The sequence below is a fragment of the Pelodiscus sinensis genome, chromosome 3, assembly GCF_052426305.1.
Source record: "Pelodiscus sinensis isolate ZL-2025 chromosome 3, ASM5242630v1, whole genome shotgun sequence".
NCBI lineage: Eukaryota > Metazoa > Chordata > Testudines > Trionychidae > Pelodiscus > Pelodiscus sinensis.
The window spans coordinates 16,204,620-16,228,074 of NC_143054.1; the positions used below are offsets into that span (position 1 = coordinate 16,204,620).

The following is a 23,455-nucleotide window of genomic DNA, read 5'->3' on the forward strand; positions in this document are numbered from 1 at the left end:
ACAGGAAACACCTGATATTCTGAAGATCCGCACTCCAGCGTCTGCTCATTTTGGGCAGACCTTTAGCAATGCAATGCAGGACTGAATGTGGGCTGCCATTTGTCTCATTTTCCTGAAGTGGTATTCAGCTTCCAAGTTTGAAAAACTAAACAATGTGTCAAAAAAAGTAGTCATTATGATTAACTATCTAGTCAAATAATACTAAAAGGAAACAATTCTATCACAGTTAAAAAAAAAATCATGTTCAGCCTTTCTGAAATTATGCATATTTTAAAACACATTATGATTGAATTAAATTATTTTCTTATCCCTGCTGGCTTGCAAGAAGATTATCTAATTTTTTACATTCCTTAATATCTTCATTCTCTTTTCTGAATTTTATATTTAAGTGAATCAAGAATTGAACTGATCTTCTCCAGGAAAGCAGGCAAAAAACATTACCTGCTACATGATTCTTTAAGCCAGTTTAACCACAATTCTTAAAACTGATGTCACTGGGGCTCTGCATGGGTGCACAGGTTTCTCCATGCATAACTCTTCACAGGAAAAGGACCTAAAATTGGTGTTAAGATTTCAACTTTGTGTAATTTGTGTATTTGCTTAATCTCCCACAAATTGCATTACCAACAGTGTCAGCAACTGTGGGGATGGTGCTGGCAGAGAAGAGCTGAAAGCATTTTAATCAACATCTCATCAAGCCCTTCTCACAGCATGCTCGCGTGGCTTTGGGGTAGGGGTGGGCGATAATTTTCTCAGTTGGGCTACTTCATGAATTTTGATACATGCTCAAGGGCCAGCTCCCCAGAAGGAGCAGAGCCTCAGGCGGATGAGATAGGCAAAAATCAGGTCAGGGGCCGAAGCCCGCTCAGCAACGCTAGCAGGAGAAACCTGGGAGCCTCTCAGCTGCAGGATGGAGCAAGGTGGGGGAAGGGGCAGCCGAACACATGCTGTTGGCTGTTAAGTATGTGCTCTGTTAAACAGCTGGGCAGGCCAGAGAGAAATACTTGGCAAGCCAGATTTGACCCCTGGGCCTGATTTTGCTCACCTCTGCTTTGGGGTGAACACCATTAATTAGCATACATTAGTACACCATCACATGACTCTGCACTGGTACTAGTATAATGGAAGAGAGTTTTAACAAAATACTGCACATAGACACTGCCACAGTATTACTACCAAGCAAACCAAAAAATCTTAATACTGGTCTGGGTATTGCAACAAGTTCATTACACACAAAATAATAATACTAAGATTCTCTAGTATGGGGAAGAGGGAATCGAACAGACGTGACAGTGAGATACACTGGTTCATAAAAAAAGACATTAATGCAGCACTGTATGTAACACAGGATGCTCAAAATTTACATTTCACACTAGCAATATTTACCTTGTAGTCAGGTGCTTCTTCACAACTTCCAGGGACACAGGTGGCAGTGAAACAGAGGGATCAAACTTTATTTTCACAGGCTGAGATTTATGTAGAGAAGTGTCAACATTTACTCCCTGTGAGAATCAGCATTGTTAATTTTTATGAACTTGTTTTTCTCTGGAACTGTAAGCTTTAGCAGGTCCAGTGATTAGAATATAATGCAAGTTGTTACTCTGTTCATAGTATAATACCACATTTCAGTGCTGAACACAAAATTAGATTTTTCTGTGCAAAAGGTATACTTAGATAAAGCTGACTATCCAGACATTTCTTCAGTTTGAACTACATGATTTTCCTCTTTCCATGAGCTGATAATCCCTGTAATTTCCAGCACTGTACAAAACACTTCCCTCCTGAAACCTAGTAGGTTGGCCGCATTTTTTAAAGATGTTTCAATATCATCTTTACAGCCAACAGTAAATACATTTGTGTTTTTTCTTTATATTTTGTTTTAGAAGAGAAAGTTGTTCATGGTGTACCATTCTTTGATAGGATAACAAGTCTTGTGGATAAGGGAGAAGCAGTGGATGTGGTATACCTAGACTTTAGTAAGGCGTTTGATACAGTCTTGCATGATATTCTTTATTCTTATCAATAAACTAGACAAATACAACTTACCGTATTTTCCGGCGTATAAGACGACTTTTGATGCTAAAAAACATCCCCCAAAAAACGGGGGTCGTCTTATACGCCGGGTATACGCCGGATGTCCCGCCGCCAGCTTCCCCCGAGGCTTTGCAAAGCCACGGAGGGGCTCCGGCGGCGGGGCAGCCCAGGCGGGCCGGGGCTGTCCCGCTGCCGGGGTGTCCTCAGAGGCTTTGCTCCCGGTGTCCCTGGTCTGCTGGAGACGGTCCCCAGCAGACCAGAGGCACCGGGAGCAAAGCCAAAGCAACAGCGGGGTGCCGCGCTTCTGAGGCTTTGCTCTGGCAAAGCCTCAGAGGCGCGGGACCCCGCCGCTGCTGCGGCTTTGCTCCCGGTGCCTCTGGTCTGCTGGGGACCGTCTCCAGCAGACCAGGGACACCGGGAGCAAAGCCAGGGAGGCGGAGGGGCGCTGGGGTATAAGACGAAAAATCTTTTAACTAAAAAATTAGGGGGTCGTCTTATACGCCCAGTAGCCTTATACGCCAGAAAATACGGTAGATGGGGCTTCTATAAGGTGGGTGCATAACTGGCTGGATAACCACACGGAGTTATTAATGTTATACCTTTCCAGCAGGATTGTGAACCAAGTAGGGTTCTGCAGGGGTCTGTTTTGGGACCGGCTCTGTTCAATATCTTCATCAACGATTTAGATAGATATTGGCATAGAAAGTACGCTTATTAAGTTTGCAGAAGCTACCAAGCTGGGAGGGGTTGTGACTGCTCTGGAGGATAGGGTCATAATTCAAAATGATCTGGACAAATTGGAGAAATGGTCTGAGGTAAACAGGATGAAGTTTAATAAAGACAAATATAAAGTGTTCCACTTGGGAAGGAACAATCAGTTTCACACATACAGAATGGGAAGCGACGGCCTAGGAAGGGGCACGGCAGAAAGGGATCTATGGATTATAGTTGACCACAAGCTGAATGAGAGTCAGCAGTGTGATGCTGTTGCAAAAAAAAGCAAACACGATTCTGGATTGCATTAACAGGTGTGTTGTGAGTAAGATACGAGAAGTCATTCTTCTGCTCTACTCTGCATTGGTTAGGCCTCAGTTGTGTCCAGTTCTGGGCACCGCATTTCAAGAAGGATGTGGAGAAATTGGAGAGGGTCCAGAGAAGAGCAACAAGAATGATTAAAGGTCTAGAGCAGGCATGTCCAAAGTCCGGCCCCCGGGCCAATTGCAGCCCGTGTTCCGGTTTAATACGGCCCCCCAGGTAATTTGGCAATATCTATCTTTTATGGCCCCCAACGAATCCATATGTATTGAGATGAATACATTGTAAAATCTCAGTTAATGTCAGTTGGTCTAAATCAGTTATAAATATATTTGGACACAACATGTATACTTGGTGTTATGTTCCTGTTCATATTTTTTGAACTTAAAAGTTGACAGACAACCTTTATTACCAATAATATGTAATGTACTTTACAATGTTCCTGACATATATTTCAGCTTCCTGGATTTTTTTTTCATCTGGCCTTCAGATATGAAAGGCAGAGTGATTTAACACCTGTTTAGATTTGTGATCCATGTGACGAAATGAAAAGTATTCCATTTGCAATAAACTTTGCATAAAATAGTTAATTTGCATTTAATTTTAATGGTTCAAAGAATGTCAGGCAAAATGGTCAGCCCTCACGCATGCTCACTTCATCAAATCTGGCCCTCTTTGAAAAAAGTTTGGACACCCCTGGTCTAGAGAATATGACCTATGAGGGAAGGCTGAAAGAATTGGGTTTGTTTAGTTTATAAAAGAGAAGAATGGGGGGGGGACATGATAGCCGTTTTCAGATATTTAAAAGGGTATCACAAAGAGGAGGGAGAAAACTTGTTCATCTTGGCCTCTGAGGATAGAACAAGAATCAATGGGCTTAAACTGCAGCAAGGGAGGTTTAGGTTGGACATTAGAAAAAAGTTCCTGTCAGGGTAGTCAAACACTGGAATAAACAGCCCAGGGAGGTTGTGGAATCCCCATCTCTGGAGATATTTAAGAGTAGGTTAGATAAATGTCTATCAGGGATGGTCTAGACAGTATTTGGTCCTGCCATGAGGGCGGAGGACTGGACTCGATGACCTCTCGAGGTCCCTTCCAGTCCTAGTATTCTATGATTCTATAACGATGGTTCCTTGAGATGTGTGTCCCTATGGACGCTCCATTTCAGGTGCTGAGGGTACTACCTACAGGACTCGTGCTTGGTCCCGACCGATCTTTTGGATCACCCGGGAAATGAGTTGCAATGATTGGAAAGATGTAAGGGAGTGGAGCTTCCCATTTCAAAAGGAAAGCATCACCAAGGGATCCCTTGCCAAGGCCTGCCCTGGAGCAAAACAGGTGACATTTGCGGGTGTGATGGGTCGCAAAGAGATTGATGTCAGGGTGGTCCCACTTGAACACCTCATGGAGGAAGACTGTTGTTTCAACTCCCATTCTCATCAATCTGAGAACACATGACTAAGGTTGTCCGTAGCTTCGGTGCATAAGGAGTTGTATCATGCTCCACCTTAATAGTTGATGTAGTACATGCACATCATGTTGTCCGTAAAAGTACAGATCATCTTGTTCTGAATATGTGCTAGGAAGTGTCGGCATGCATATCGCACTGCCCTTAATTCGAGAAGTTTGATATGTAACTTGGTCTTTTGGAGGGGCCATTTACCTTGCACAATGTGGAAATCTAGATAAGCTCCATAACCCACGAGGGAGGTGTTTGTAGTTATAGTGACTGTCAGAGCTGGCTGTAGCATGTTGCGTGATTGTGTCCACCATTGCAGGGACACAAGAACATCATGGGGAATGGAAGCTGTCTTGTTTTGAGTTCCCCGAAGGGAACCTAGACTGTGGCCAGCCCATGCTTGGAGACACCTCATGTGAAGCCTGGTGAATTGTACTACATACATCGTAGCTGCCATATGACCCAGTTTTTGGAGACCGTTCTGTATGGACAGGCCCGTACTGTATTGATGAGAGCGATGATTAGGTCTACTGTTGTGTGTGGACAGGCCCGTACTGTATTGATGAGAGCTATGATTAGCGAAGAGTTGCTCTGGGTATGCTGGAGTCTAATTGAGCCCCTATTAACTCTAGGATTTGTGAGAGCTCTAATGTGGATTTCTGGTAGTTAATGAGAAAGCCCAGGTTGCGCAGCAGAGTAATAATGGTGTGGAGCATGTGTCTTATGTCATGATAGCATGTCCCTTTGATAAAGAAGTCCTGTAGGTAGGGGAATATTATCACCCCTATGTGATGGAGGTATGCTGCTATGACTGCTAATATTTTAGAGAAAATCCATGGCACTGTTGATAGGCCAAATGGGAGGACCAAGTAAAGATCATAATTGATGCCCGCTGGGAATCGAAGAAAGTATCTGAGCCACATGGATAGTTATAGGAAAACAGGTTTTCTGGAGGTCAAGGGCTAAGAACCAGTCTCCACTGTCTAATGCTGGTATGATGGTTGCTAAGGTTACCATTTTGAAACTTCAGTTTGACATATTTGTTGAGTTATCTGAGATGAGGATGGGCCTCCATCACCCCTCTCCCTCCCCATCTTTTTCTGGGTTAGGAAGTACTTGGAATAGAATCTTCTTCCCTGGAAAGGTAATTAAACTGTCTCTATTGCTCTGATTTGGAGCAGATGTTGAACTTTTGTCTGTTATGGACTCTTGTGGGAAGGTTCCATGAAGCAGGACGGGAAAGGAGGGCGAATAGGAGGGACAGAAGTAAAAGGAATGGAGTAGCCCAGATGGACAATCTCTAGCACCAATCGGTTGGATGCAAGCTGGGCCCAAAGATAGTAGAAGGGCCGAAGCCGATGGTTGAACGGAAGGTTGTTTGACACAGATGGTATTACCATGGAGATTTTGTTAGACCCCTGACCAAACCTTCAAAACTGTTTGGAGGTAGAAGGTTGGTTTGTTGAGGATTGGTGTTAACACTAGGTCTGTGCCTCTGTTAACTTTGTCTCTGTCTGTAGTTGAAGGACCTTTGTGTCTGCCTGTAAACATCTCTAGATCAAGGGTAGGGGTTATACCTCTGACACTTTTTGGGTGGAGTGTACATGCCTCGAGTCCTGAGAGTTGTACGAGAGTCCATCATATGTAGGACTGAATCAGTTTTGCTGGCAAAGAGGTGGGACCTGTCAATGAGGAGGTCCTCTACCTTCAAGTGGTGTTCTTTTGGTATGCCCAAAGCTTGAAGTCAAGAGGCCCTACATATTACTATGGCTATTGCCATGCTTCGGACTGCCGAATCTGCTGCATCAAAAGCCACTTGAAGCATCGTGCAGGCTACTGTATGTCCTTTTGTGATGGCTTGAAGCGGTGGGAATTTCTGATCTGGAAGGAACTCCAGAAGGTCTTGTAGCTTTGAGAAGATTGTGCGGTCATAATCTGCTAGGAGGGAAGAATAGTTGGCTACAAGGAGTTACAGGGTCACCGATGAATATACGTTCCTACCAATTACATCTACGCACTTATGGTCCTTATCTTGCAGGGTGGTCAGAAACAATGGGCATTTTGACCTGTGGTGCACCACATCTACCACCAAAGAAATAGGAAATCCACATCTTTCACTGGCACAAAATATTTCCTGTCCACTCTTATTCGTGGGGGTATCGGGCAGGGTTTAATATTGCCTTATCAGAAGCATGATCTTGGATGATGTAGATGGTTGCAGCATTATCAGTAGTCTGTGTTGTTTTTCTTGGACCTCCTGGAAGTCTATTTCCTGAGCGCTAGCAACCCACTTAAACAGCTCTTGGAACTGCTTAAGACCATCCACAGGAGCAGGAGTGATGGTTATGACTGCCTCATCCCGAGAAGAGGAGGAATTGTGAGGATGGGACCTCTGCTCCTCTTCTGCCACGTCCTCATCCTTGTCCAACAGTGGTTGTTTAGAAAGAGAGGGATTGGTATCCTGACTGGAGGGGGGGGGGGGGGGAAATCTAGTAGGTCTCCTCACCAATGTAGAAGGAGCTCTATAATGGCTCCTGTGCAAGGAACATATGTGCCACAGTGGCCATTGTGGTCACATGCATGTGACAAGGCCAATACTGCCCATACAAATTGGGCGAAGGCAGTACACGTGTGGATCTGGTGTAGCGTGGATTTCATGGGGGACGTCTTTGGGTGGGATAGGAGCATTGGGATGAAAATCTACTGCCCCATGGTCCCGTGTCCAGATCACTATACGATTTTGATGGTGCAGGTGATCCAGAAGAGTCGGTTAATTGGGAAGGGGAGGCGGGAGAGTGTGGCACTGAGAAAACCTCAGTGTCTGCATATGCTGACGGAGTTGAAGCCGAGGCACATTTGGAGGTTTCGTGCAGTGAAAGCAGTAAAACAATTGGTGCCGAGGATGGTGTCAGCATTGGTGCTCATGGTGGCGGCACGTTAGCACAGGATGGCATGGTCTCAGTCCCATCTTCAAGGCCGCTTTCAGTGGCACAGTTGGTGCCATATCTGGCGTCACTGTGGTCGGTGTCTTATGTCTTGGTTCCGACTGGGCATCCTTATGTGTCATGCCGTCTTTCATTGGAGTGGTGCCAGAGGTGCTGGGCTTGTCGGATGTACTTACTCTAGCCATGCTAGGCACCAAAGGCAAAGATCTGGCTGGAGATATCCTGACCCTTGATGTCAACTTTTCCAACACAGAGGAGGGACGTATCTTTGCTAAGGCAGAAGATTTGTCCCTGTCTGGGGCCTTTCCTGGGAATGGTTGCCCCCATGGGATGGTTGAAGAGACTTATATAGAAAGGTCTTGAGATGATTTTCTGTCTGTCTCACCTTTCCTGTACTGCAAGCATGGGCACTTCTGAGAGAGATGGCCTTCTCCCAGGCATTTTATACACGATGAATGTCCGTCAGAGACCAGCACTGGGTCTTGATAGGACTTGCACTTCTCAAAGATTGGGCAACCAGGCATATTAGAGAGGGTGGCAACAATGGCAGGAAAAACTTTTTGGGGGGAGAAGAGAAGAAGAAACAGGGTTGAAAAGACTTCAGTGGTAAGGAAAACTAACTAATCAACTACTTTGTTATTGTAGATCGAAAAAAGGTGACTGCTTAGAGCTCCATCTACTGCTGAGGAAAGTAGAGAAAGAACTGAGGCATCGCACTGTGCATGCAGTAAACAGACACCAATCATATGAGAGGGAACTACTGCGCATATGTGGTGCAGCAGGGCACTCTCTGCTCACTGGTGCAAAGATACACCAGACACCTGAAGTGGCACACCTACAGGGATAGTAGTTGAATTATATTGTTATATGCAAAATTTCTGGGAATAATTCATGATCTCCTCTTGCACTTTAAAGAGTTAATATTGACGGACTAATACATGTAAGCATTATGCAAGAGACTGAATATGTAATTTACTTTTATCCTAAAGTACTGCCTAAATTGTGACAATAGGCAAATACTTCCAAATTGTGTCATGTAAATTGCATATAATTGTGACAAAAGGATTTAAGCCAATCACAGCTCAGAAAAGATGTTCTACATTCTAGATCAGCTTCACTTTCCAAATGGATTATGGTCTAGCCCAGCGGTTCCCAACTGCTGGTCTGCAGACTGGTGGCGGTCTGCAGCAACCTGCCAGGCCACACCCCCGGCAGCGCACAAAACATTTTAGGCCCTCCACCTAGAGGGTTCAGGCAGGCCACGTGGCTGTCCTGCCCTCATTATGCTCCAGCCAGAGCTAGAACAGGGTGAGGCTATTCCTGCTGGGGCAGACTTGGCAGGCTGAATGCGGAGCAAAGGGGGGCAGCTGCCTGCCACCATGTGGCCCGGCCAGCCAGCCAGCCACAGTGTTTCCCCACCAAGGCTGCCCTAGCAGGGGCAGCCTCACTGTACTCCGGAAAGATGAAGAGAGGTAGGTTTGGTTCTTTTTAATTTTTGGTTCTTTGATTTGATCTTTTATGGCAGTTTTGGCTTCTGCAAAAAGGGGAGAATAGAGTTTTTAAAATTATAATTGATAATACAAGTGCTGAAGGAATCGACCGGGCCACGCGCAGTTTAACCTGCTGCTCACAAACAGGAAGGAACTAATAGGGGAAGTAGATGTGTGTGGCAACCTGGGAAGCATTGATCATGAGATTGTCAAGTTCAGGATCCTGACCAAAGGAAGAAAGCAGCAACACACACACCCTGGACTTAAGAAAAGCAGACTTGGATTCCTTCAGAGAACTGATGGGCAGGATCCCCTGGGATGCTAACATGAACAGGAAAGGAGTCCACGAGAGCTAGCAGCCTTGTTGAAGGCACAGGAACAAACCAGCCTGATGAGCAGTAAGAAAAGCAAATATTGTAGGCAACCAGATTAGCTTACCGGGGAAATCCTTGGCAAGTTTAAACACAAAAAGGAAGCTTATAAGAAGTGGAAACTTGGACAAATGACAAGGGAGGAGTATAAATATATTGCTCAGGAATGCAGGGGAGCAATCAAGGCGGCAAAAGCACAACTGGAATTGCAGCTAGCAAGGGATGTGAAGAGTAACAAGAAAGGTTTCTACACCCTTATTGCTAACATGATCAGAGAAGGTGAGGGGCCCTTACTGGATGAGGGAGGTAACCTAGTGACAGATGAGTACTTCAGCTTTTCCCACATCAATGCTTTTTTTGCTTGTCTTCACAGACAAGCTCAGCTCCCAGATTACTACACTGCGTTACCTAGTGCGGGAAAGAAGGTGGGCAGCCCTCGGTGGAGAAAGAACAGGATAAGAACTATTTAGAAAAATCTAGACACACACAGATCCATGGGTCCAGACTTAATGCATCCTAGGGTACCGAGGGAGCTGGTAAAATGTCATTGCAGAGCCTTTGGCCATTATCTTTGAAAACTCGTGGAGATCGGGAAAGGCACCAGATGATTGGAAAAAGGCAAATGTAGCACCCATCTTTAAAAAAACAAACAAACAAACAAACAAACGAACAATCCAGGGAACTAAAGACTGGTCAGCCTTACTTCGGTCCCCAGAAAAATCATGGAGGGAATCCTCAAGGAATCCATCTTGAAGCACTTGGAAGAGGGGAAAGTGATCAGGAACAGTCAAAAATGGATTCACAAAGGGCAAGTCATGCCTGACCAACCTGATTAGCTTCTACGATGAGGTAACTGTCTCGGTGGACATGGGGAAGTCAATGGATGTGATATATCTTGACTTTAGCAAAGCTTTTGATACCGGTCTCCCACAACATTCTTGCCAAGAAGTTAAGGGAGTATGGATTGGATAAATAGACTGTAAGGTGGACAGAAAGCTGGCTAGATTGGTAGACCCAACGGATAGTGATCAACAGCTCAATGTCTGGTTGGCGGTCGGTTTCCCCAACCGAGTGGAGTGCCCCAAGGATCGGTTCTAGGGCTGGTTTCATTCAACATTTTTATTAAGGACCTGGATGAGAAGATGGATTGCAGCCTCAGCAAGTTTGCAGATGACACGAAGCTAGGGAGAGAGGTAGATATGTTGGAGGGTAGGGATAGGGTGCAGAGTGACCTAGACAAATTGGAGGATTGGGCCAAAAGAAATCTGATGCGGTTTAACAAGAACAAGTGCAGAGTACTGCACTTGAGACGGAAGAATCCCAAGCACTGTTACAGGCTGGGGACCAACTTACGAAGTAGCAGTTCAGCAGAAAAAGACATGGGGATTACAGTGGATGAGAAGCTGTATACGAGTGAACCATGTGCCCTTGTAGCAAAGAAGGCTAGTGACATATTAGAGTGCATTAGGAAGAGCATTTCCAGCAGATGTAGACAACTTATTATTCTCTTTTATCCAGCACTGGTGAGGCCACATCTGGAGTATTGCGTCCAGTTTTGGGCCCACCAATATAGAAAGGATGTGGACACATTGGAGAGGGTCCAGCGGAGAGCAACTAAAATGATAAGGGAGCTGGAGCACATGACCTATGAAGAGAGGCTGAGGGATTTGGGCTTATTTAGTCTGCAGAAGAGAAGAGTGAGGGGGGATTTGATAGCAGCCTTGAACTTCCTAAAGGGAAGTTCCAAAGAGGATGGAGAGAGGCTGTTCTCAGTAATGACAGATGACAGAACAAGGAGCAATGGTCTCAAGTTACAGTGGGGGAGGCCTAGGTTGGCTTTTAGGAAAAACTATTTCACTAGGAGGGTGGTGAAGCACTGGAATGGGTTACCTAGGGAGGTGGTGTAATCTCCATCCCTAAAGGTTTTTAAGTCCCAGCTTGACAAAGCCAGGCTGGGATGATTAAGTTACGATTGGTTCTGCTTTGGGCAGGGGACTGGATTTGATGACCTCCTGAGGTCTCTTCCAGCCCTAGGATTCTATGATTCTATAATTGGCCAAGAAAACTTGAACCTTTCACAGTATATGACGTTTCAGAGGTAATGCTGGAATTTTAAAGGATGGAGATGCCACAACCTCCATAGTCAATTTATTCCAATGCTTCACCACCCTGACAGGAAGTTTTTCCCAAATGTCCAACCTAAACCTCCTTTGTTGCAATTAAAACCCATTGTTTGAAAACTTATCATACCCCCCTGAATCGTCTCTTTTCCAGACTAAACAAACCCAATTATTTCAAATCTTCCGTCACAGGTCATTATTTCTAAACCTTTAATATTTTTTGTTGCTCTTCTCTGGACTTTCCATCATTTATTTCTCTACATCTTTCCTGAAATGTGGCCCCTGGAACTGGGCACAATACTCTAGTTAAGGCCTAAACTGTGCAGAGTAGAGCAGAAGAATTACTTCTCATATCTTGCTTACGACACTCCAGTTAATGCATCCAAGAATGTTTGCTTTATTTTCCCACTGTTGATTTATATTTAGCTTGTACTACTAGTTCCCTTTCTGCAATACTCCTTCTTAGGCAATTCCTTCCCATTTTGTATGAGTGAAACTGATTGTTCATTCTTAAGTGGAATACTTTGAATTTGTCCTTATTGAACTTCATCCTATTTACCTCAGACCATTTCTCTAATTTGTCCAGATCATTTTGAATTAAGACCCTATCCTCCAAAGCACTTGCAACCCCTCCAAGCTTGGTATCCTCCAAACGTTTCGAGCATACTCTCTATGCCTTTATCTAAATCATTGATTAAGATACTTAACAGAACCAAAACCAATCCCTGCAGAACCCTACTCATGTCCTTCCAACATGACTGTGAATCATTGAGAACTACAGCTTGAGCTTCTCTAGTACCGCACTCTCAAAACTGGCAACATCCATGGTCTGGCATGCTTTAAGTTATCCAGATGTCCATTTCTCATGGGTGTGGTCAACTATTCTGCAGTACCAGAAAGTATGTTTATAGCCACCAGTCCTGGCTCTCAGTGTTTTGTGCTATTATTTAGCTTTAATTTATCCCCAAATGCCTTTTAAGTAAGCAGTGGAAGCATCAGTGATGCTGCTAGACAATACTAACTTCCTGTGCTTTGGCCAATTCTCTGGTTCAGCACTGGTCAGGTCCTGAAAGTGCACTGTAGCCACAGAAAATGGCCTTTTAACATTCTGCCTGTACATCAAAGCCAATACTTTAACTCAGAGTTTCATTCTCAGACATTTAGCTGACTCAGATTTTTTGCCTTTCCAAAAGGTTTCCCTTTGCACATAATACTGTGGATAAAATACCTTTCATTTGAGGCTAATGACAACACTGTTCCTCTGATTAGCTAGCAAAGAGAAACTGCTGATTTGCAGTACTGCAATCTGTGTATTTCTATTTTCCTCCTACCTAATTAATTAGGATGCCCAATGACCAAAGGAGCTCAGTTTGCTTTGGGAGCAATATTAATCTTGCATAGCAGCAAAGAGCAATAGCAGTGACAGAAAAAGCATGTCACCTGTGGGAGTTTGACTGCTTTCTTTAGTTGCTGTTCTTCCCACATGTTTTGTGTTTCATCATCTTCACTTGCTTCATCACTCTTGGATCCTGGAAATAAAAGAGTCATATGACTAGAAGCAATTTTTCTCTCCAGCTTTCCTTTCTATGCTCTCTCCACAATCCCCCATAATATTTACTGCTTTTCCTACAAGTATTACTGGGGAAATCAGACAGGCAGAAGATCACATGAGGGATTTTCAAAGTGGGACTTACAGTCTAAAGCAGGAATAGACTTGTACTGAAAATTAAATCCCTGAGAATACAGTTTGTTAACAGTTGCTACAGAACCAATGCAAGCATAAAATCCTGTGGTGTACAAACAGTTTTATTTGTAAAATAGCCCCGTGTATCTATTGTATATTTGAAAGGGTCAGTCTGTCTGTTCAAAAACTCCTCCTAAATGGTAAGAACTAGGACCACCAAATTCAGTATATAGCTTCTCTTGTATCTTAAAACAAAGTAAGTGTTTGATTGTGCCAGGAAAATAGGATGTACCTGGAATGGGATTGCTTCTACTAAAGCCATACAGGAGAGAGACAGAATGACCAGACAGGTGAAACATCCCCTCCCAGCTGGAAGTGCTGCAGCTCCTAGCCTCCCACTACCTAGGCACCCTTTTAGGGAGTAAAGAGGGCTCACACACCTCTCCAATTCCTAGAAGAACATTGCTAGCTGTTCCCCTTTGTGAGAGAGCAAGGAGAAAGTGCACAGTTTTCTGCATTCCTCACTCTGGCTGGGGAGTACAGGGGCGGATGAACCTGGACCTGCTCCAGCCAGGGGATCTGCAACCCTCCCCAACTGTGGCCACTGGAGCTACAGAGACTATGGAGAGGCACTTATGGCCTCAAGCTACTGCAGAGAGAGCACTAGGGAAGTCCTCTCTCCCCTGGGCATCCTGCATACTGAACCCCTCATCCCAAAGCAATGATTTAAATGAAGAGAAACAAACATTTTGAGTTAAGGATCCAAGGTAAATCTTCTAGTAATAATAATTTTTATATATATTAATTAGCAGCAGATTTAAGACAGAATGAAATATTTCTTCACACAACAGTCAAGCTGTGGAACTCCTTGCCAAAGGAAGTTGTGAAAGCCAAGACTATGACATAGTTCAAAGAAAGAACAAAAAGTTCATGAAGAATACATCCATCAGTGGGTTCAGGATGGGCAGGAATGGTTCCTAGCTTCCATTTGCCAGAGTGGCCAGGTAAGGAACACATGATACGGGACTGTTGGAACAACAGACCGACCGAGGCGCCTGAAGCTGGTGAGGAGTCATACAAACTAGGGATCAAAAGGCTAATTGGTGGGTCAAATTTCAAGGCACAAGAACTAGTGAGGTGACAACATAAAGACAGTGGCTGAATGGAAGTGGGGATGCAGGGGGATGAGAGGATGCAGGGAAATGAGAACAGAGGAGATAGCGGCTAGTTGAGTTGCAGTGCAGGGATACATGGAGACAGGGGCAGCTATGCCTGGCTGAATGGAAGGGCAGGGGAGCATGAGCGGGGAATGTGAGTGTAGTGATCTATGGAGACAGGGCAGAGCTGCAAATCTGAATGGGAGAGGCTAGGGGCCAGCCATAGTCTTCATTGGGAAGACTCCCAAATTCCATAACTATCCCATCCCTTTCCCCCCATAAAAAGGGTTCCATACTTTCCCCACCCTTATCTGACAATCCTCTAGGCTCACTCCCAGACTTCTTCCCAGCAATTACTTCCCTCTCCCTCAGCTCCTCCATTACCCCCTGAAGGCCCCAAGTCTTTGCACGCTTCTCAAGAGTGCAGAAAATAAATTTCTGGATTTTTTTGTTCTGTGTTGTTACAGTCATACTTGCTAGCAGGTATTTTAAAATAAAATTACCATAATACTTGTAACTGACATCATATTGTTATTTTGACAAAAAAAATTCAGAAATTACTACTACCACCACCACCAAAATAGATAACTTGAGGATGTTTGTAAAAATTACTACACATAAATTTCCTTATTCTCCACAGTTAAACACAGCACTCCCTTTTGGCATTTTAAAAGTGTCACTCTTTCAAGTACAACCACACTTTTTACAAAGCTTACATTTTGGTCTTAAACTACTTGACTAACTCCTTCAAAAAGGTATGGTTTCTCCAAAAGCAGACATTTAAGAAATCTGATCTTTTGAAGGCTGAAAACGAGCTGAAGAAAAATGAAGAGGAGCTATGGATACAAATTACCTGAATTAACAAAAGTGTGACAGTACAGCATAAAACTGATGTATAAGGTCATTAACATGGTCCAAGGAATGTACATTTAAATAATGTAACTAATTTGAATCTCTAAAGCTAACAATACATGTAGACAGGAAAGGCTTAAGCTGGAGAGAAGTGACTAGAAAAAATATCACATTAAGCAACACTGAAAATGATTTTAACAAGTCTAAATGACCAAGAATAAATAAAACGTAAAACATGAAAGTATAAAACTAAGACAGAGAAGGAAGGCAAACTAATCCAAAGGAGAAAGACAACAAAGCACAAAATCATTTGATGAAGCTATGATAATGGTTAGGAAAATTTATTCAGCAGATTTTTTTTTTTTTTTTTTTTTAAACACACTATGCTCTTGATGAACACTCATCCACTACAAGAGTTCTACAGACATTAAAAACCAATTGTATAAGGTTAATCTGGATTACTACTGTATACATTGAACAGGGCACAAGAACTAGAACAGTAAAATCTTTATAAATATCTTATTTGTAACAGTGTTGATTAGTCAAAATATAAAGTGCTATATCAACCATATTACCCTGAAACTTAGCAGTCAAATAAGACACTATTCCTGAATGCATAAAAAGTCATATTGAATAAAAATAAGTCAGTAACTGTGATCTACTATATATTGAGAGGTGGTCTGTTCAAGAACTCCTGAACAGGAAGAGATAGGACCACCCAATTCAGTATACAGCTTCCTCTTATCACAACTTAAAACAGGGGCGGGGAACCACAGGCCCATGGGCCAGATGCAGCCTCCAGCTTGCCTGGATCCAGCCCTGAGGCTAAGCATTAGGGAGCTCACACCAGTGTTACAGCCCCCACCACCCACCCACAGGGCTGGAGTGCACAAAATCTACTAGCCTGGGCCCCCCAGGGTGTGGTGTGCAAAGGGAATATGGGGAGTGTCTTCCTTCTTCTCAGTCAGGGACTTCTCACTTTGCTTTTCACTTGTGTGCAGCCCCCGACTGATTTTTCTGTGGGTCAGCAGCCCCCAACCCAAAAAAAGTTTCCCACTCCTGACTTAAAACATAAGGTGCCAGGAAAATGGGTTGTGCCTGGAATGGAATTATTTCTCATAAAAACATATGAGAGCAGGGAATCGATAGGACTCAAGGGGCAGATTTATGGAGGATGTTTCACCAGCTCAGTTTGTTGCGCTATGTGCTGTGACTTAACTTTACCAAATTGAAGGGTGCCACACTACTTCACTATCACAACTTTCCTTGTTAAAAATAATTGTACCCACACAACTCCATACTTGAATTAACCACTCAGCATTGTGGGCAAATATCCCATGAATCAACGTTCCATCATTCAGTCCTAAATTCAGATTATTCCATGGTGCCAGCACTATGCCTACCAGAAAGAAACTATAAGAATGCTACACTTCAGGTTTGAATTAACAGACTGCCATGCTTAACAGACTGCTATCCATTAATTTTGGCAGAACAATTTTCAAGTATAATGGACAGAAAACTGAGCACTGTAATCATGACAGAAAAACACACACACACGAACGTGATGCTAACGTAACACCACTGGAACGGAGGCATGGTCAGACTAAAATGCACTAACTCCTGTAAGTGGTGCACTCAAAGAACTCTCCTTCTCCGTGTCCAAGGACTGATTGTTGCAGGTTTTTTGAAATAACAGTCCCCCTATGGTGTGTTCTCAATAGTCTGCAGAATACTGGAAGGTCAGATACAATGCTTGACCTTTATAATAAAAGGTATTCCATCACAGCTGTCTACCTCGTGTCCCTTTCTAGAGACATTCTATCCATTCTGATCCTTTGAGAATGCTCCAAGAAAGTATTCCTCCACAACTGTGCCTTTGTGGCTTTCTTCGCGGCTCTCTGCTGGAATGAGTTCAATAGCTCCTGGAAAGAATCTTCTCTTGACATTTGTCCCTACTCCCCCTTGAAGATTTTTTCAACCATTCTGCAGATGATAGCTCCCTTCTTCACGTGGGTCAGGAAATTACAGGTGCTAAGGAAAATAAGAAAAAGCACAAGTACTTACTGTCCCCACTCTAATCACCATGCCAAAAATGATTCTCTCTACAATTTCAAAATGCTATCCCAATCTTCTCTTCCCAAACTAAGGTTCACTTCTAGACAGTAAGTTTCCCCTCATATAAGCCCCTTGTAATAAAAACTAAGTGTTTGGCTGGCTGCACTGGTTTGGAGGGAAGCTGTATGATTCGGTAGGTTATTAACTGCACGTGCACCCGTTCAAGGTACCCTTTCAGTGGAGGATGTTACCCTTAGATGGAGTCCCAATAAGAACAAGAAAGGGGTCTGTCCAAAAAAGGCAACAAGCAAACCAGTGTTTACTAAGATACTGTCCCTGCGCCAGTGTAGGAGCTGAACAGAAACAATAGCTATAAGAGCAATCTCTGGAGTTAGTTTTCTCTAAACCATGCAACAGCTGATCAGGAGCCACACAGGCAGTCAGGGATGTGACAGGGAGAGGCAACTCCCCTGACCCAAGTGCTGCTGGAGGCAAAGGGAAGTCCTCTCTCCCTCCCAGGGCATCTGCACCTCAAACCCCTTATCCCTAGCCCCACTCCTGAGTCCACATCTATAGCCACAACTCTCACCTCCATCCCACACTCCAAACTCCTCAGCTCCACCCCTGTCACACATCTCCATACTGGAACACAATTAATTCTGTGCATTCGTTAGGAGTGGTGCTTTGCCTTACACGGTGCATGCCAAAATGAAGCACTACTAAAATGAAGCACTACCTTTGCCTTATATTCGCTTTTATAATGCCTATAGATAACCATAAGGTATACCTTTCAAAATAAAATTTTACAGTAACTACTGTAAACCCATTTTCAAACTACACTGTTCAAATGACTGCAGCCTGATTTGGGCCATTTACCACATGAATCCTCAACCTTATTAACAACTGAGTGTATTAATGAAACTGTTATAATAAAACACATCTGCCATCCAGTGCATTTTTAGTTCCCACAGTGCAGACATCTAGAGCAATATATGAGGGAGTGCAGATTGTGGGAGGGAGAACAAACAGGACACAGCTTAGGAAAGGGGTTATGGAGCCAGAAGGGCGGCCAATGGCTGTGCATCTTGACACCACAAATAAATAAAATCCCTGATGCACACACCATTTTGAACATGCTATGGACAATGTGTTAAATGCCAAGTGGTGGAGAAAGGTTCCTAGCTTCAACCCAGCATGGCAGCAGACAGCTGGTCTGTGGAAAACAAAAATAGTATTATTCCCCCCCTATAATCTCCTGATGTAATTCAGGTCGTATTGCTTATGGGCAGAGCTCGACAAATTATATATTACTCGCCACAGGCGAGTAGATTGTAACTCGGAAGAGCCGGGTTCGGGCAATCTGCACATGCGCAGAGCGATCTGCGCATGCGCAGATTGCCGGACAGCATGGCTCGCCGAGCCCTACTTATGGGCACCACTCTACTCACGAGCATTTTCAGGCTGGCAGATCTCTCATCCAAAGGGCTTTTAATACATTCTTGTGTAGTGTCCAAATCTGTTGTGTCATACATTTCTTGGGTGCTCTGAAGAGTCCTCTTCCTGGTTAGACCCCAAGGCATGCATGAAGCCGAGGTTGCTTACAGTGGCTTTCTGGGTGCCGAACATCCTGTCTCGGGTGCTTTGTGGAAACCTATCCACCACGTAAGTTTTGGTGTCAGTGGTGATTTCACTTGCAAAAATGTGGTCGAGTTCCTCAGAGTATAGGCAGGTGATGGGAGCATTACCAGAAGTTCTGTTCTGTTCCCTTGTTCTCAGGTACTTCCTTCCGCTGGAGCTCCTTTGCTTTGATTTAACACTAGGACCATTTCTAGGAGTGCCGCCTTGCCTTCATTTGCTGTGTCTTGTATGTGGCTGAATTCCAGCGATTCTCCTCCGGATGGGATTGAAAATGTAGCTCTCCAAAGAGGGCACTCAAGTCCAGGATTCTGCACATATCCACACAGAAACTTGGCAGAGAAGACACTACTTTAAAGGAGTATTATGTGAACTCACTATTACCTGATATAGAAACAGGGGCATCCTTGGTTGCATGCCACCATTTAAAGTGAGAGAGGACATCTGGTTAAAATGATCCCAGAGGAGTGGAGGGCACAAAGGTACAAGAGAAACTAGTCCAGGAGTAAAGCAATGTAGTGGGATAGTAGTTAAAGGACTGACAAAAAGACAATAGTTAAGAGTATATCCATCCAAACTTAAAGAAGGCAAAACTCCCTGCAAAGTGCAGTTACTCCAGTTCCAAGGATGATTATTACTGTGATCTAAAATGCCAAGTAATTCACTTTAAAAAAAATGATGTTTGTGGACATAAAGTACTGTAAAGTGAACTAACAAAAGTTATTTAAACTTACTCATATAGACAAGCCCTAAATGGGCTGTGAGGGTCTGCATCACCCTTTTGCAAATGGAGCCTAAAACTGCACTCTTTTAGTGCATTTCATATTCTTCAAGCACTTGAAAGTTTTGCTATTTTTATGTTTTGGTAAACAGGTTTAAACTTACCTATATATTCAGTCATTCTCTGCCTAAGAGTTTTTGTTTTGGGAGCAAAGTGGAGAATCTTGTCACGATCAGAGTCATCTTCACTCTCTGTATCACTGCATTCGTTTCTTTGTGAAACTGTCACAGGATTTGATGTGTCCAGTGGAATGTAGTCACCTTGAGTCCTGGCCAACTGACGTTTCCTACGAGCAACCTGGATATAAGCTGCATCAGGCATATTACCTGCAATGAAACAGAAAGAAACTGAAGGCAAGTGACTATGAAAAATTCAATGCTACTCCTCATGACAAAGTTAGTTACAGAATGCTTTTTCTACAAAGTATAGTAAAATTTCAGGAGTTTGGGCCTTTTTTCTACAATAATTTATGTTAATAGTAAATTGAAATAATTGCCCATGTTATTTCTACAATGTAAGAGGCACAACTTGAAAGACTACAAATACTAAGGACCATTTCCACATCCCTACCTCCCACATTAACTTTCCAGTAGTTTTCAAAGCCTCAAAACAAAAGGTCAAAGTAGACTTAAGTTGGAACAACTTAAATAAAAGTTTTAAGTTGTGCCATAAATGGAGCAGTACAAGCATAAACTCTTTGCTTGTCCTAAGTTTCAAAAATATAATCAAGGCAAAATTATTGAAGTGTGCTTAAAGGCTGCAAATTTAATTTCTGTATTGCTCATATTTTAACTAGTAATCTAGATCATATATGAAATTTTAAAAAGGATTATTAATTCAGAATTAAAAAAATAAAGTATTAATCTTCTGAACATGCATCCTTACTGTCCCATTTATTAAAACTAAAAATACAAGGTCAGAAAGGGCCATAATCTTGAGCCCATTATTTCTCCTCTATCCAAATATCTAGTCATGAATGATGTATAGTTGAGGGGTTTTGATTTGTTTAAACACGTGGTTATAAAATTAAAATTTTATATTTTTTATTTCATTACTATAAATATTATGGGATTGTCTAGCATATCATCATGTTGAAGTTTTATCCCAAAAGACAAGACTGACAACAGACCATACAAATCTTAAAAGTCTGAGGGCAAATTGATAGCACAATCACACCAATGTAACTCTGCAATAAAATGTCCTCAATACTGTGATTTCAGTTAATGTAAATAGACATTCGTGTATCAGCACCCAGTGTTTTAACAGCACTTTGAATATTCTTCAATAACTAAGACTATCTACAGTACATAGTCACAAACCTGCTGATAAACTCTTCCTTTTCAGTGAAGCATTAGATTGCGTTTCAGAGGCTGAACTATTGTAATCCTCACTGTCTGATGAGAAGTGTTCATCCTCTTCTTCTGTCTCATATGTATCCGCAATCTTGATTACTCTAGACTCTGATTGGAAGAGGTCTGCATTCAAGGAGAAAAAACAAAAACTAGGATTATCATCTCAGCTGCTAGAAATGTTGATAGCCAATTTTAAAAACGACAAACAGTCAAGCACTGACCATGCAAAGACTTATGTGCTTAATTTTACACAGAATAATCCCACTGACTTCAAAGATATAAGGTAATATTTTCCTTACAGCATAGAATTTAAGTACTTTTTAGGATACCTTTTATTACTGCATCATGAAAAATTCATGTATTTTTCATTTCACCTGAATTTAGGACAAATTGTTGATTTTAGGATATTCTTAACATGCTTTATATCTATCAAAAGGCCATTGCAGTATACAGGTTAGACCTCATTGGTCTGGCACTCTCATGACCTGACTGGTCCAGAATGAGGGATTTTGCCAGACACGGGGAGGTCAATTCCAGCCTCCCTTGTCAACTCCACTCCTGGCCCCAGCTGTTGACTCCTGGACTGGCCTCTGTTGTCTTGTCAGGCTTCTGGCCAATGGCCCATTTGGGCAGCTATCCCCGCAGCTGCAGCCATGCCCAGCCCAGGCTACCCAGAGCTAGGGCTACCCCACAGTTGCCGCTGGATCTGTCCAGGCTTCCCAAACCCAGAGCTGCCCCATGGCTAACCACCACCAGCCCCACTTCTAGCCAGTCCTTTCTGCTGCCTGAATCCTTGTTACTGGGACTCTCTGGTCAGGAACATGCTAGATCAAGGAGTCCCAGTTTTTAAAGTTCCTATCTATGGTACAAATAGCCTGTCAGTATTTGACATTTGTTACCACATCTTCATTATAATTCCATAAAATATATATTCAATAATAGTAATTTACTGAAGAAATTAGGGCTGTTAAGCAATTTAAAAAATTAATCACAATTAATCACTCAATCGCATGCACCTCCCATTTGAAACGCTGCCGTGGAGTTTCAACGGGGCAGCACTGCATGGAGCCTGGGATCAGGTAGAGTCCCCAGCTGACCCCAGACTCCATGCAGCGCTGCCCCTCTGAAGCACCGGGGTGGAGTTTCCAAGGGGCAGTGCAAGGCAGAGCTCAGGATCAGCTGGAGTGCCCAGCTGTCCCTGGGGTCTGCTGCCACAGGTAGCCCAGGATCAGCTGGGAGTCTCCTTTAAAATGCCACCTATTTAAAAATAACACATCACTGATAGGGAGTAATTTAAGGATGCAATCCTGAGAATACTATGCAGTTATAATCTCCATTTACAATGGGAGTTTCAGGCTGTCATCTCTCAAGGCCACCCTAAGTGATCAATCCTACTCCTACCAAGTCACTGGGAGTTTGGCAGATGGCTTAAATAGATACAGAGTCAGACCTATGCTCGTTATGTGTTTAGGGCTGTATATTTAAAATTCAATGTTTTTCAGCCATAAACTCATTCTTGTAATGTATTAATACAAGAAAATGCATCTGATAACACTTCTGTATCACCTTTCCTTTATGAAACAAAAAACAGGACTGTGTTGCACTTTAAAGACTAACAAGATGGTTTAATAGGTGATGAGCTTTCGTGGGCCAGACCCACTTCCTCAGATCAAATCGTGGAAGAAAATGGTCACAAGCAATTTAAAAAAATGAACACATATGAAAAGGACAAATCAAATTTTAGTCTCAAAATGTTTTACAAAGAACTAATTTAAATACCATACGTAGCTAAATATTTACCTTTGCTTCTTTCAGCTTCTCTGCCTGTGGAATGTGGGTTTTCCTTCTTTTGCAATCTAAACGTTATTGTGTTAAGTGATGGCTTCTTTATTTTAAAGAGTTCCTCATCCTCTATATGACAAAAAAATGAAAGTAAGTTGTAAACAAAACAAAAATATATTTACAAAGTCACATAACCACATTTGAAACGGGGATATAAAAATCCAGCCTGCCAGGCTGCTGGTTAACCACTTACCACTAAACATTCCCACTCAACCCCTGAATAGGGACTCAGGTAGCTATCCTGAGTTGCCATCCTATTATGACCACATTGCCGTTTTTAGAGCACTCATTTGAGCAGAGGTAGTGCATGTCAGTATACCTGCACTGGCTGTATATACAACCCATATACAGGGGCAAGTCCCAGCAGAGACACCAGAATTACTAAAGCGAAAACAGGTCCGAGTACCTGAGACTGTCTGAATGATTAAAGCCGAGGACTGGGCACTAGTCCTCCTGGAGAGCTCATCCAAGCCCTAACACTTCGGTTTGTCCACCCTGGAACGTTAAGGAGGATGAAGGCAAGGTGTAAATTCAAGTGCAATAGCTGGCCTTAGCCATTATTAGGTCAAAGCAAGAGGACCCAGGGACTCAATTATGATGACCAGCAATCCTGATTTTACAAGAGCCATCCTGATAGATTTCT

At 43.1% G+C, this 23,455-nt stretch overlaps 1 protein-coding gene and 1 long non-coding RNA gene across 2 annotated transcripts in view; both read right to left on the reverse strand.

The window, feature by feature from the left end:
* Positions 1 to 23,455, reverse strand: part of GCFC2 (GC-rich sequence DNA-binding factor 2) — a 50,970-nt gene that overhangs the window by 24,269 nt on the left and 3,246 nt on the right. Inside the window, exons 2-6 of the mRNA XM_014571236.4 lie at positions 22,771 to 22,881; positions 20,938 to 21,093; positions 19,723 to 19,944; positions 12,895 to 12,983; positions 1,387 to 1,502 (exon numbers count right to left, since the gene is read on the reverse strand). Coding sequence (XP_014426722.2) covers positions 1,387 to 1,502; positions 12,895 to 12,983; positions 19,723 to 19,944; positions 20,938 to 21,093; positions 22,771 to 22,881 — 694 coding nt within the window. The remainder of the gene's footprint in view (positions 1 to 1,386; positions 1,503 to 12,894; positions 12,984 to 19,722; positions 19,945 to 20,937; positions 21,094 to 22,770; positions 22,882 to 23,455) is intronic.
* On the reverse strand, positions 15,473 to 19,716 carry LOC142827754 (uncharacterized). Its single transcript, XR_012902481.2, has 2 exons — positions 18,651 to 19,716; positions 15,473 to 17,178 (listed from the first exon to the last, which is right to left on the reverse strand). It is a non-coding gene; the product is annotated as an uncharacterized LOC142827754 (long non-coding RNA).